The following is a 14348-nucleotide window of genomic DNA, read 5'->3' as shown; positions in this document are numbered from 1 at the left end:
ATGTTTCCAAACTCGAGGGACAGCATGCTACCTCTGGCATGATCTGGATCTGCTTTTGATTCAGAAGAGCAGTAGTTTAATCTTGAGCTAATCCTGGATCTCATCTTTTTGATCAACAACCATGTCTCTTGATGTGAGAAATGGAATACTGACTGACAAATATATAGAGAGTGTTGCTTTTTGGTTCAGCTCTCTCTTTACTACAATGGACAGAAACTGTGTAACTTCAATCAAGGCCCCTGTCCATATCGCGTTCTGTCCTACTGTCGCTGATGAACAAGACTCCAAGATACTTAAACTCAAGGCAGAAACTGATTTGTTATCGGGAGGTAGCAGTCCAGATTTCTCCAGTTGAAAACAATGGAGCTCTAAAGAAGCTAGCTCTCATTCCATCTTCTTAAAACCTGCCTCTGAAATGTTCAAGTGCACACTAAAAGTCAAAACTTCAACAGGGCAACAGAACCGGATTTTCAGCACAAACACCATGATACTTTCAGCTGCTTCCACATATTGCTGTTGTGTTTTACCGCTGCACTGCTTACCAAAATAACGCAGGTTTTCACCGAAAACAACACTGACTGATTTTGTGGAAGCGATCGCAGCATGCACACAACTATCTGGCTGGCTAACTTGGCATTTTCTGCTGACACGGTTTTTTGCAAAAATCAAAGCACTGATCGTCTTGAAAGCAAAGCAGAATGTATGGCATCTACCAATATCGTGCCAAAATTGTAGTGCTTTTTGACACAAGTGCACAACCAGTCAGTAATGTGGTGAAAATACAGAAGCTTTTAAATTCTTTGCAATAATGCTGGTTTGTTAGGTCTCCAAGCTCCTGCTCTCAGACAAGTTATTCAGATGTCTTCTTCCTCCACATAAGGTCGGAGTTTGGTGTTAAATGTAATGTCAGAAGTTGTGTGTCGTTCTTTTAGCTTTTTCACATTTTTTGCAGTTTTGGACATGAATATGATTATTGTGAGGATATGAAAGCATAAAGGAAAAATTATTAAAGCTAGTATAGACCTTCAATGACAGTATATGTGATTATTTCTCTTAGTAATAAAATCTTATGAACACAGGAGATGCATAATCAAAGTAATGTTCAAATCACTTATACAACTTAATTTGTTATAAAATATTTAACAATAATTTTTTATTATCAATTTCTTTCATATGTAGTTCTGATCTTTGTATCTGATTGTATCAATAGAGACATATCACTGAATGAGCCCCCGAATAAAACAGTACAAAGAGAGAAGTGAGCAGATGTCAAAGCGGGCAGCATATAAACATATAAAGCCTGGTATCAATTGAAGCACAATTGATAAAAAATAAAAATAAAAATCCTGAAAAAGACACAAATATACCAAAAGCACAAGTTGCAAATGGGTGAAATTGACAAGCCCCTTACATCAATAAGTGCTTTCAAAAACAAAACAGGAATAAAGGAGTGACGTGAAAAGGTTAAGCCTGTTGAGATGCCAGTGCATGTGTGCTTCATAAATGAATGAAGTGTCCCAGTTCTAAGTGTCGATCTTCCACTGCAGAGGAGAAAATAGGAGAACGAGGCTGCAGGGAGGTGGAGGAAGGGAGGATAAAAGATCCAACTAACATCCTCCACCTCACCATCATTCTCTCTATCTCTTTGCCTTCTCTATTTTTTCTGCCACTACTCAGCACTCCTTCCTCCCTGATCTCTTTTCCCCACCAGCATGCCTTTGCTTTCTTTTAATTTGATTTTTTTTCTGCCTATCTCATTCTTGCAGTGTGTTGAGGATGCATTACCGCTTCCCCCGCATCACAGTTAACCCCTCCTCGTCCTCCCTGTCCACCAATCACAGCACTTGGCAGGCTCTGCACCACTTCTCCAGCCCAGCAGCCCCCCATCTGTAACCACGTTACAATAAACACTGTATCCTGGTGCCACAAGCATGCCATTGTTCCGTCATGGATACCTTTTTTCACATGACCTCACTTTGACTCTATAGACAAAGCTCAGTCCTCCTCTATCATATGACATTGCCTTATTCCTTCAGATCTACAGATACATTCAAGCTGCCTTCATCCTCTGCCCTTGGAGTCTTTCTATAATTCATAATGCTCTCTTCTCAACAAGGTTGGATTGCTTGGCTGCAAATGAGGAGCAAAAGTCTACCCATGTATTCTGTGCAGTTTGTTTTACTGTAACTAAGCAAAACCAACTAACAATGTGAATTTCTATGAACTTGAAACAGAAACAACACATTATATTTTGGTGCAAAATGGTCTGTGAAGATGTTGGTAGCACCATAACCTCAAGATAGTAGAGACTATCTTGAGCTTTTCTTTTTTAACTGATTTTTTGTCCTAGTATCTTTGTACAAATAACTTTGCATCAAATAAAATACACAATTCCATTCAGACAAATTGACAAAAGATGTTGCTTATTTCAGTATTCAATAAATAATTGTAATGAATTACACAGATAGCAATGTATTTCCAGAATTACTGATTATAATCAGATCATTATGGCTTATAGCTAATAAACAACAATATTAGCTTTTGCTCAAAGTAAGAACATTACAAAAAACAATTTTTTTAAAAAGAGATAACCACAGCTGTGGTTCCTTTTATTTTTTTTGTGAACCCTTTTCAACTAAATATTTTTCTTCCATTTAACTTTTCATAAATATGCATGGATTTATCAGTGTAAACAACCAACTTTTTCACCAATTACCTTTTGTGGTCCACTGCTTCTTGAAAAATACTTAAATTACATCCCTTTGTGTATATTAATCTATTTAATATAAGACTTTTGAATTACATTACAAATATATTACACAACAGCTTTTCTCTGCTCTATGGAAAATTTTTGCCTGCTTATGTTATTGAGTTCCTTCACATACTTCATACTCTGTGAATCCCAGTTATACAACAGTCCATGGCGAAACTATTCATGCCTCATACTTTTCAGTTTTTATCACTTTTAAGACTTCACTCAGTAACACAGTCGGTGTTGTTGTCTGTCCCACCGGATAGAAGTCAGGAACGGTTCATTCACTTCTTAAAAGTAACTAACAAATAAAAACGCATTTTTGTCCAACCACTTAGTGTTTATAAAGCTACAAAAGCATCAAATTGTCTGGTCGATCATTGTTGCATTAAGGTGACTGAAATTGCAAACAACATGCATAAAGAGCACAAAACGGCAGGAGGAAGGGCGAGCTGGCTGTAAAGCAGGTGGAATGAGGAGGCTTCAAATACAGGGCTTGGCTTAAATAAGTGTCAAGGGATTAATATACAACGTCTGGTCACTAGGGACCTCTTTAAATGTGTGCACTGTGCTCCAGCCCCCAAGTCCCAGGAGCAGGACTATGGAAGAACAATACAGGCTTCTGCCAGCTGACAACCATGTCTGCAGGGAGGGAGGCAAAGACAGACACCCATGAAGGAGAGAGGAGAGTAACAGATAAAGAGTGATGGGTGGGTGGTAGAGAGGGTGGGGGGGACAGACTGGCAAAGGTTGAATAGACTCTATTCCAAAAATAATCCTTGGTAGAAGCAGCAATCACATTTTCATCTTCTCATTTAAAAGCAAATGACGTGACGAACCTCCCTCCCTTTGTGGCACTGTACTGCTCACATCACAGCAGACTAAAATAATAGTTTTATCAGGAGGAACTAAACCTCACCTGTTTCAGAAACTTGGTGTTTTGTTTGTAGATGCACTACTGTGCTTACTATGGGTATGTTGACATGATACTAAAGAAATTCATTTCAGATGAACAATTTTATTATCGGTATACTTGAAAACTATGCAGCCTCATTTTGGCTTTCTAATAAAACTAATAAGACAGTTACATGTTAACACCAACACCACAACGTGAAAAATGTGAATCACTGTGACGCTGCAAGATAAATCTTTGTTTATGATGCCATGCATCCTTAAAAGCATCGACCAGCTTCAAGTTCAACAGTCAGTTCGTGTGAAGATGCAGCTACTAGCTGTAATGCCTGCTGCTCATGTATCAAGTTCTTAATGGGGCTCCTAATACATGCTTTACAGCTTCCTGTAGCAACACTGATTGCTGAACAAACTTCACAAAGAAAATTACAGGTAGATATGAACGATTTCTTGTGATTAAAAAAATAAAATAAAATAAACATTACAAAGCCACAGTAAGCTAATCCAATTATTTCTACACTCTGGCTGCATAATTAAAGCTGTAAAATGAGTATTGATTTTTGAACAGATATCGTGAGGTCACTGAGAATATGCTGTTAGCTAAATAAGGATCAATTTATCAAGAAAAAACAGTTAGGCTAGTGTAACAACATTGTCATTTTACCTAAAATACTGACCACCCTTTATTCTGCCAATACTTATTTAAGTTAAATCTCATTTTTGTTTTAAGGACTTTGAAGGACTTATCCATGCCTTCAATACATCTCGTTTGGATTATTGCAATCCATTATATAGAGGCATGGATAAATCGCAGATGCACCGACTTCAAATTATCCAGAACGCAGCAGCACGGCTTCTTACAGGAACCAGAAAGCATGACCATATAAGGCCCATAGTGGCCTCTTTACACTGGCTGCCCGTCTTTTATCGAAAATATTTTAAGATTCTCTTATTAACTTATAAAGTTTTAAATGGGTCAGCTCCCCCTCATCTTTGGGACCTTTTAAAATTTCAGTCTGTGTCCAGAACCCTACGATCAAATAATCAGCTATTAGTGACAGTTCCTCGGACCTGACTTAAGACGAACAGAGATCGGGCTTTTTCTGTTGTTGCTCCTATTCTACTATGGAACAATTTACCTTTCCAAATTAGATCTGCCCACAGCCTCATTTGCGATCATTTGAAATTGCTTCTCAAAACTCATTTTTATTCTTTGGCATTTATTTGAAGTATTGTTTTAATACTCTCTTTTTATTAATTTGTGTTATTGTCGTTCTTGTACAGCACTTTGGTGTAGTTTTACACCTGTTTTTAAAGTGCTATATAAATATAGTTGACACTGACATTGACATATGACACAAGACAGTAAACAATTTGCTCTTAATAACAACTGCTGTCAAGATACAGTATGTTTGAAATGTGAGAAATGATAGCTTTTCTAAAAAGCTCCTCTGAGCTTTTAACAATGCCAAGCTGAATTTTACCATGTCATAACTGGAAGCCAGAACACAGTAAGGGTTTTGAATACTATTGTATGCCTACTCAATGATCAAGCACAATCTATCTGAAATTTTTCTCAAAAACAGAACTGTAACATATCTGCCTGGTCAAGAGATATTTTCTTCTCCAAAGGAAAAAAAAAAAAAGCTAGACCGGATGGGATGGGTGAAACCAAGTCAGGTGAGGCAAAGAAAAGACACATAATTGAGGAGATGTGATCCGAGGAGAGGGAGGATATTTTTTGCTCTCTGGTGCCAAGAACTGGCCCTGGGCAGACAGCGATATAGATTTACCTTGAATGAGCCAGGGATAGACGATATGCTCTCTACAATGTTACGCTACAAGCACGGTTAAACTGCTGATGTCACCTCAGCTTTTTTTTCTTCTACTATAGCAACAACATATGCCTTACCTGTTGCCTTGAATGTAAAGAGGCAGAAATCAAGGTCAAACAATGCACTTTGATTTCTAGTGATGTTTCTTATGCTGTCTGGTTGCTATTTATTTCTGTACTGGCTCATTTTCTGTGCATGCACATGCTCTCGCCCCTTTTATGCTGTACAACATTCCTGCTCCAATTAAAAACATACATGTTTTGGTTAAAAATCTGTATCGGTATTGAGATTGAGATAGTTACAACAACCAGAGAAATGGTTGCTAATGTTATTTACTTTCCATCTGGTTGAGTCAGAGTCAACGTGAAAGGAATGTCATTTTCACTGCAGTGCCTCGTGCTTCTGGTCACCATGATTCACTTATTTGACTGTTTTTATGTTTTTCATTTGCCTTGTTAGGTTGTTTTTGTAATAATAAGTCTGACAGAAAGGCACTGCTTGTACATAACACCTTGATATTTTTGCTTGAATTCTTAACTGATGCAGCCTGGTTTTTTCCTGGAAGATCTGTATGGATCACCAGCTACTCCGGTGACACTGATTAATGTTTCTCACAAGAGAGAACTGCATTCAGTCTTCGCTTTGCTTTAGCGGTCTGTGAGCTCCTTTTGCATGGACCCTTTATCAGCATTGCCACAATTTAAACTAGATCATCAAACTGGAAGCCTATGATGACTTGTTTGTGCCTGAACAGCAAAATCTGCATGCCACCCTGCAGGTGCTCAACCCATATGGCTGAAGAACAAACGGAAGTGGAAAAATGCTACTGAAGTCGCAAAACATAACTAAAACATCAAGACAGAGGCAGATGTTATTGTAAAGGAAATTCTTATTTTTGATTATGTGGTTAATAATGTAATTAAGATTTTATTAGAACAGTATTATAAATTGTTTTTTTTAATATATTTTTTTTTCCCATTTGATATAGCGAAAAAATAAAAATAAGCTAATCTGCCACTCCTAAATATTTTTACACTTACTACAATAAACCAAGAAACAACAATCTCAATTGGATTTTGTTATGAAAATAGGTTTAACTGTCTTCTTATCTTGAGAGGTCAAGGTTTTGAGCTTTCAAAATGTAATGTTATACTTGGATACAAAGATATCTAACTTATTCCGCTGTAATATTTGTCTTATTATTTTATTTTCAAGAAAAACTGCCATCTTTCAATATTTCAATATTTCAATATTTTTTGTCATATACAGATACAAAGATCCTAATTATATTTTGGTATAAAAAATCAGCATCTCAAGTTTTCAAGTTTGACTTTGTTGTTACATTAAGAAACAAAGATCTCAAACAGTTTTTATGATATGGTGCTGACCTAAAAAAATTAGATTTTGAGTTTGTAGGCATAGTTAGGGTTCAAATCATATTGTGTTAGACCAAGAGAAAAATACTGTGATAACAGTATCATTATCTTGAGAAGTCAAGATAATGATAAAAGATGAATCACATCTTATATTATGAAGTTTTATGGTGTCATCTTATGAACTCAAGAGTAATGACCCGGATCAACAAAGCTACTTATTTCTCTCTGATAAATGTAAATAATAGTTCCTTACAGCATGTCCATCTGCACCATCCATCTTAACCTTGATGTTTGAGGTCACAGCATTAACGCCTAATAACAGGTGGGTAACGCTAAGCCAATGACGACCTCAGGCAGGTCCACCCAAAACAAACAAGCCCAAATTTCAGTGTGCATGCATGAATGCGGGATGTTAATCCCCAACACAACTGTAGCTAGATAAACAAACCCAAAGGTCAACAAAGTTATTCAAAGACTGAAGCCTTCATTAATGTCAGCCTCAGGCGAAACGCTCGCACCCAAATGAAACCATCACTGCAGCAGAGACGTTATTGATTTCAGGTCAGACCTATTGACCAACATGTTTCTCTGTGTCAAAGATCAAGTCTAAACTTTTGTCCTTGCACAAACAGGGCCTTGCACGCAAACGCACCTAGAGCGGCCCACGCCTAACCGCAGGGCGTGAGCGCTGTAGCGTTCTGCTGATACGTACTGTTCTCCTCTACAATCACAAACGTTCTCATAGCAAAAAAAGGAACTCTGGGGTTCTCTGAAGTCAACCCGAAAGCAGGCATTAGATGAAAAAATCAAAGCTGGAAGACATGATGACAGCCCTGTTAGCATAAATAATTGATGTTGAAAAAAGGTAAACCTATAAGTTCCAGATGTTTTATAGCTCAGCTGTATGAGCAACTCCTTTCATTTTGGTTTCTGTTTGGTTATTTATTTCCCCTGCTGTGCGTGCTCTCTGCTCATCCATCCTTCTGTCGTTTTCAGCCACCCATCCACCCTCCTGACTATTCCCACTGGGACTACCCCCTCTCATCTCAATGCATGTGCATGTAGCATTGTGTGCGTCTGAGAGAGGAGGCTGCATCATGACAAAAGAGAGGCTCCTGGGCTCCACCAGACTAAAGATGCCCCCTGATCCCTCAATCACTTCACTCCATTCTTCTCTTTGCAAATCTCTTTTACCTTTTTCTTGACTTCACGTGATCGCTTTCTTGCCCTCTTTCTCTCTTTCTCCTTCTCCTCCTCCGCAGCAGCAAGATTCTCATCCGCCTTTTTCTTCAGCTGTGAGGCGGCATGCGCCATGGTGATCCAGCCCAGTTAATCCAGACAGGTGGGAAGCATTGGGTAGAAGAGATGGACTTTACCCTTTTTTGTTCTTAGCTCCTAATTAGTTTCTTGTCCTCCCTTTTCCCAGAGGAGGAGCCCTCACAGGTGTGCAGGAGGATGATTGTCTGGGAGGGACTTTTAAAATTTCCCTCTTTATAGAGCTCTTCTTTCTTCCTCTGCAGCTATTCACACTGCCGATACTGTGATCCAGTTTGAAGCAGAAACATGGCACCTTCCTGTTTCACCTCTTTAAAATCCCACTTTAGAAAGGAATCTCCCTCCACTGCGTTATGTGCAGAAAGCAATTGAAAATATTAAACAATTATTTTAAAACAATTAAAATTGTCTTCCCTTTGCAGAAGAAAAAGGTATGAAAACAGCTCAGTTGCAGGAACACTAAAAGAGCTCCAAGGTGGCAGGTCCAAAGAGAGGTTGAAGCTCCAGCTCCTACTCCAACAAAACGTCCTGTTGTCTGGGTAAATAGAAAGATCCTGTTGCCTGCTTGTCTGGTTCCCCGTGTCTGCCACCTGCACCTGAGCAGCAAGCCATCCTCTGTGTACACGCAGCCGCACACGCTCAGTCCACCACGTCTAGCCGGGACAGCGGGGAGATGACAGTGGATGGGAGGCTGAGATAGGAGGATGAGAAGGGAGGGGGTGTTGGGGGGGGTTAAGGAGGGGCAGAGAGAGAGGTAGAGAGAGCAGCTGGGACAGCAGGAAAGAAAAGAAAGGATGGAGGAGGACTGGATGAATACCTCTGCCTAGTACCAGCTGGCTATGTTTAAGAGATAAGGGTGGAATAAAGGGAGGATGAGACGTCTCACAGAGAACATACAGGACATGCACACAACGGGGGCCCGCGCGTATCACAGCTTGCTCTGTGTGTGCATCCATGATGGTCTTGTTATAAAACTTACTTCTGATCCCACTGAATTCTTACATGTTCTCTTTTAACGCCATGACCAAGCTACAAATGAATAAAACCCCCACCACGACCTCCTCAATCAGTAATAATTAAATTTATACAAATGTAAACAAAAAACAAAAGTACACAAAGAAAAGTAATTTTCATAATAAAAATGTATAAACTAATGCTAAAGGTTTTGCCATTTACACTGTAATGACCCGAGTTGTTTTTATCTTAACATCCAAAACTGTGGAATTAACGTAAATTTTGTGAGCTTCAAACCAAAGATCAAATTAATAAAATATTGATTTAGCACTTTACTGAGCTCAACGGAAATAAAAACAAGGGTATCAAAAGGGCTGTAAAAAGTGAAAAACCTGACAGCTTCTGAGGTTTTCTATTGGCTGTTTTGGTTTGTAAAAGACACAATTGGCAGTCTGGTATAAAAGACAGGCAATTCTCTAAAAGTTTAGAATAATAAAGCAGACAGAGTAAGGGTTTCTCATAATTTAGCATGTAATTGTATACTTTTCAAACATGATTGATGATCTACAGTAAGTGTATCATTGTAGTAATATTAATTGCCATTTCAATTAAGAGCAATGAGCAAACTAAAAAAAGATGACATACAGACAATAATGACTTCAGTGAATGAGCTGAACTTCACTCATTTGCAAAAACACTACCATGTATCAGCTAAAATAACTGAAAGCTAACGCTTTGATAGCATGCAAACTTTACAAAAAAAAAACAAAAAACGTAACAGGTTTCACTTGCTTGCTGTCAGTTAGGGAATCATTTTTCCTCTGTAACTATGTGTAATCCGAGCTGCACTTTAACAATCATTAGAAACATTTTTTCTCTGCACATTTTGTCTTTTAGTGTCTAACGGATGTAATGACTGCAATGCACTTGAAAGAAATTGGGTGGAAATTTCTGTTCAACAGTGTCGCCCGAGGCTAATCACAAACTTCACTTAGTGCTATGTAATAAGTCATCTGTCAGGCTGTGGTTTCAGCTGGGATTTACTACTAATCCTTCATTATGTCCATCTGTAAAAGGAGCTTACGAGTTAGACGTACCAGCCCTTTAAAGGCCTCCTATCTGTCCTAAAAACTGGTATTAATGTCAGGTGATTCCTTTCAACATGGATCAGATACTTAAAGCTACTACAACAACTCAAGAGGAAGTATATCGTTTTTTTTTTCAGGATGTTTTAGCATATCTGTTCACTGAAACCAGGAACAGCACTAGGGAAAATGTTCTGACGCTCCACATGCTCTTGATGTGGGTCAGCAGCAGAAATGTCGGCCTCATTTCTTCTGTATGTATCCTTCCGTTATCTGTCGGTTTCGTTTCTGGGACTTTCTGCATCAATCTATGTCTTTGTGCTTTTATTCTAACAACAGCTTGCCGCAAGCCACAACCGTCAGCAAATCAAGCGGCGCTTCAACCAGAGAAACTGCAGTTCATCAAGTTACGGATGAATGTGTCTTACTGGCTTCCACGCTTCAAGAACATTGTTACTTCCTAAAAAGATGAACTGTTTCAACCTGAGGGAGACACAAATGATTCATCCTCATTTGCGTGGAGTAGATGATTCAGGCATCTGATCGTGCCACATCTCACTGTTAGGACACACTCGGCCAGGCCAAGAAGTTATCAGAGGAACTATATAGATAGATCCATCACAGTCTGGGGAAGCAAAGAGAGAAGGAGCAGAAGAGTGATGCTGGAGAAAGAAGTCTGAGTTTTGCTCGTGGATCTGTTTCTACTATGACCTGATCTTTGTGGAAGATGATGGATGAATAAAATGGATTTTTTTGAAGCAGCGACAAAAGTCTCAGAAAACTTAAAAAAATCTTTCTTCCAAACAATTAGGCCTGTTGCAATAAGAAATAAATCAATTAATCACATAATAAATTAAAACAAGCTCAATTATTTATTGTTATCTTCTTTTCCCTCTCTCTTTCTACCCAAAATAAAATGACCGGCCTACTAACAATTATCATTATTAGGAAGAAAGAGGAATAAATCTAGATGATGAAGAAAAAGTCTTCCTGTTTACATGCGCAGGGATTTTCCTGTGGTGTTTGGCTCCCTCTACTGATGAAGAACAAACCCGACATTTGTTCCCCCCAGCCCTTCTCTTCCGCAGAATTCAACACAATCAAATGCTGGCAAAACCTGCGGCCCCATCTGTTCTGTCCATGCTGGGATAAGAATTAATTAGCATTCATGCAGATATAGCTCAGCCTTCAAATCCCAGCAGAGTCGGTGTAAATAGCAGGGACATAAACATAGGAAATGAGAAAGTAGCTGACAGTGACGGACCTTATTTTTAATCTAAAGACATTCGGGTTTATCATTTAGCCTAAGCCGTATTTATCTGTCCTATTGCTGAAAGTTGGATTCAAATCGGTGTGTCAGTGTAGTATTGCCATAATGTCGTTTAATGGTTTTAAGGATGCAGTACTTTTTGTGGTCACTTAGAGGAGCCAGAACAAAGATAAATAAAGAAGCACCTTCATGATTTCCTTTTTTCATGAAGTTTTGAGGCCGCTGTTGTGCTCACTCTTTAATGTAATGCTTCCCTCTGGTTCCTGGATTTTCCTTAATATTATTATTATTTTTGTTTGTTTTGGGGGGTTTTTTGCGTGAAAAAGAGATGTAAATACCAGAATATTTTAGGATCCATAGATTCTGAGAGACTCACTGTTTGACATTTAGTCAGCATATCTGGTCACTGATATGAGCAGATATGCTGATCAAATGTAAAAAAACAAAACAAAAAAGCAGAAACAAGCCCTTCTTTTTAAACACAGAATCAATCAGACCTTTGAGGTCAGAGTGTCTTAAAATTTCAACACTCGAATGTACCAGGATAAAAACGTGTATGAATGCCTGAGTCTATGTCTACCGTCAAGCCAGTTTTACATAGATATGCTCCAAAACTGTGCTGACCACAAAAAAAGGCAAAGACTGCACCAAAATTACTGTAAATATATTTAGAGGAGTAAAGGTGACACTGTCAAACCGAAGAACACACCTGTCAAGCATGCTGGTGACAGGATGACCAAAATGCTTGTCAAAGATATTGGTGCACTATATGTCAAAAGACAGATTTAATACAACAGTCTACTCCTATATATTTAAGCTTCATGTCAAATAAATGGCTGGAACTTGGAACCAGATGAATTTGATCATCTCAAACAAACTTTTGGTTTTGAAGGGAGTTCCAGTTCCTTTGCATGAACTACTTTAATTCTACCAAATAGAATATCAAGGTGCAACTTACATAAATATATTCAGCCAAATACTGCATGTATAGTTCAGCCACAGTGTCTATTTTAGAAAAGCAAAACAAATTTAATCTTTTACACCTTATAATTTTGCAGTTGCTTTAATAAAACATTAAAGCCAATGATGATTGTATTTAAGCTACTGAGTGGAACTGTGGCTCAGTCGCTGGTTCTTGAAACGGTCAAATACTAAAACTCTAGCTTCTAATGAAGTGTAATCCTTCCTGTGATGCAGGACTGTCACATCAAAAAGAAATCTCTACTTCATCATAACATGGCCTCTCTCTTTCAGCTGTCTGATGTCTTCATGTTTCTGTCACTCTCACTCAGTTTTTTTCCACTCTCACTCTCCACACACAAAGCAGAAACCAGATACTTGATGAACAGCTCACCAAATAGGCCTAGATTAGATAAAGGCACAAGAAACAACAAAATGCACTCTGTAATGTTTAAGCAACTGTTACATGATGGTTAAGGCCAGATGGGCTTCAGGCAGACTGGAACACACAGAGTCAGCGTCTGGGTGCCCAGTAAAAATTTGACTTTTGCTGTAATGGAGGTCATAGCAAACATTCATCCTACAGAAAAACTAAAGTCTAGCTTTACTGAAGTTTCAAAGCAAATGGAGACATTTCTTTGCAAATAACCTAAAAATAACCTAGGATGTAACATAAAAACCTTAATATGAATAACACACAGTGCTTATGCAGAAGGTAACATCCACAATCTTTCTTATTTCCACTTTTGGAGGTGCAGCCAATCAGTGTCAAGCAAAATGAATGCTGTAGTAGTTATAGTAATAGTAGTAGAATTACACCTGGTATTCCAACTCCCTGAGTTGCTTTCTTTTTGGATTTTTTAGGCATGTTCTAAGAAAAAAGATCAAATAAACTATATTTTAGAAAACCACATAGTTTTATCAGTTGCCTGCGAGTGATCATCAAGTAAAAGTACTGTGTCGAACCTACTAAAATAACTAAATTAAATATGCTTTACTGCACTGGTCCCTAACCTTCAGGATCCACTGTCCTCCATGTTTTAGATGTCTTCCCAATTTAGGACAGCTAACTGAAATGATGGCACTATGTGCTTTACATGCTTGCAACTGCTGTAGAAGCCTGTTAATCACTGGTTCATTAAACAAGGTATGTAATAGCAGGGAAACATCTAAAATATGCAGAAAAGTGGGCCCTGGGCACCAGGGTTGGGCACCCCTGCTTTAAAGGGATAAATAAATAAATTACCCCTGAGATATCTCTGATGGATTGTAATTGGCCTGGGCAGATGAAGGACTAACCCCACAGAGTGAAGGTATCACAATGTGCTTGTGAAAAATAGAAGTAAGTAACCATTGTTTTGTTAAAGGTTTTGCATTAAAAAATCAGGAGCATAATCAACCCCAATTTTAAATATTTCCAAAACAAAACAAACAAATAAAAAAACCTTTTTAAATCTATTTACTTAACATCTATGCAGAGGGGTTTAAACTGAAGTCAAATGAATTTATCTGTGTCTGTCTGTCTGTCTTTCTGTCTGTGTGTCTGTCTGGGGTCAGCTTTGGTCTCCTGCTGGCACTCTGCCAGCTGTCTCCTTGGCAACAGGATACACCAGCCACAAATAGCTCCAAGCTGTGCGTCCCTCCGCTGTGCCAGGGCCACATCGAACCACATCACACCCCTCCCAATTTTGTATCTCTCCACAGCAATAGATAGATCCTACAGAAGAATTGTGTGGTTCTGAACCTTCCAGGATGTAACATTTATTTACAGCATTCCATAAAATCTGAATTTAAAGTGGGGTGTAGCAAAATAATAGAGGTGGTGTTACATCTAGAGGTGCAGTTTCACAATCCCAATAGGACCAACCGTCCTTGCAGCTTCTAGAGGTACATGGGCATTGCTGGTCATACATATCTTAAATGTTCAAA

General features: G+C 38.5%; 1 protein-coding gene across 10 annotated transcripts in view; it reads right to left on the bottom strand.

Annotated features, from left to right (window-relative positions):
* Positions 1–8833, bottom strand: part of LOC102220395 (ankyrin-3-like) — a 101857-nt gene extending 93024 nt beyond the window's left edge. For 4 of the 10 annotated variants that reach the window (XM_023340531.1, XM_023340533.1, XM_023340532.1 and 1 more), the window contains exon 1: positions 8070–8823. In XM_023340531.1, coding sequence (XP_023196299.1) covers positions 8070–8189 — 120 coding nt within the window. In that variant the 5' untranslated portion in view covers positions 8190–8823. Of the gene's footprint in view, positions 1–8069 lie in introns of all 10 variants that reach the window. The other 6 variants (XM_023340527.1, XM_023340529.1, XM_023340528.1 and 3 more) reach the window with 4 other exon arrangements.
* Positions 8834–14348: the final 5515 nt, after the last annotated feature.

The sequence above is a fragment of the Xiphophorus maculatus genome, chromosome 10 (assembly GCF_002775205.1).
Source record: "Xiphophorus maculatus strain JP 163 A chromosome 10, X_maculatus-5.0-male, whole genome shotgun sequence".
Taxonomy (NCBI): Eukaryota; Metazoa; Chordata; class Actinopteri; order Cyprinodontiformes; family Poeciliidae; genus Xiphophorus; species Xiphophorus maculatus.
Note: the sequence above shows the minus strand (reverse complement) of the source record. Positions and strands in the feature narration are given on the sequence as shown.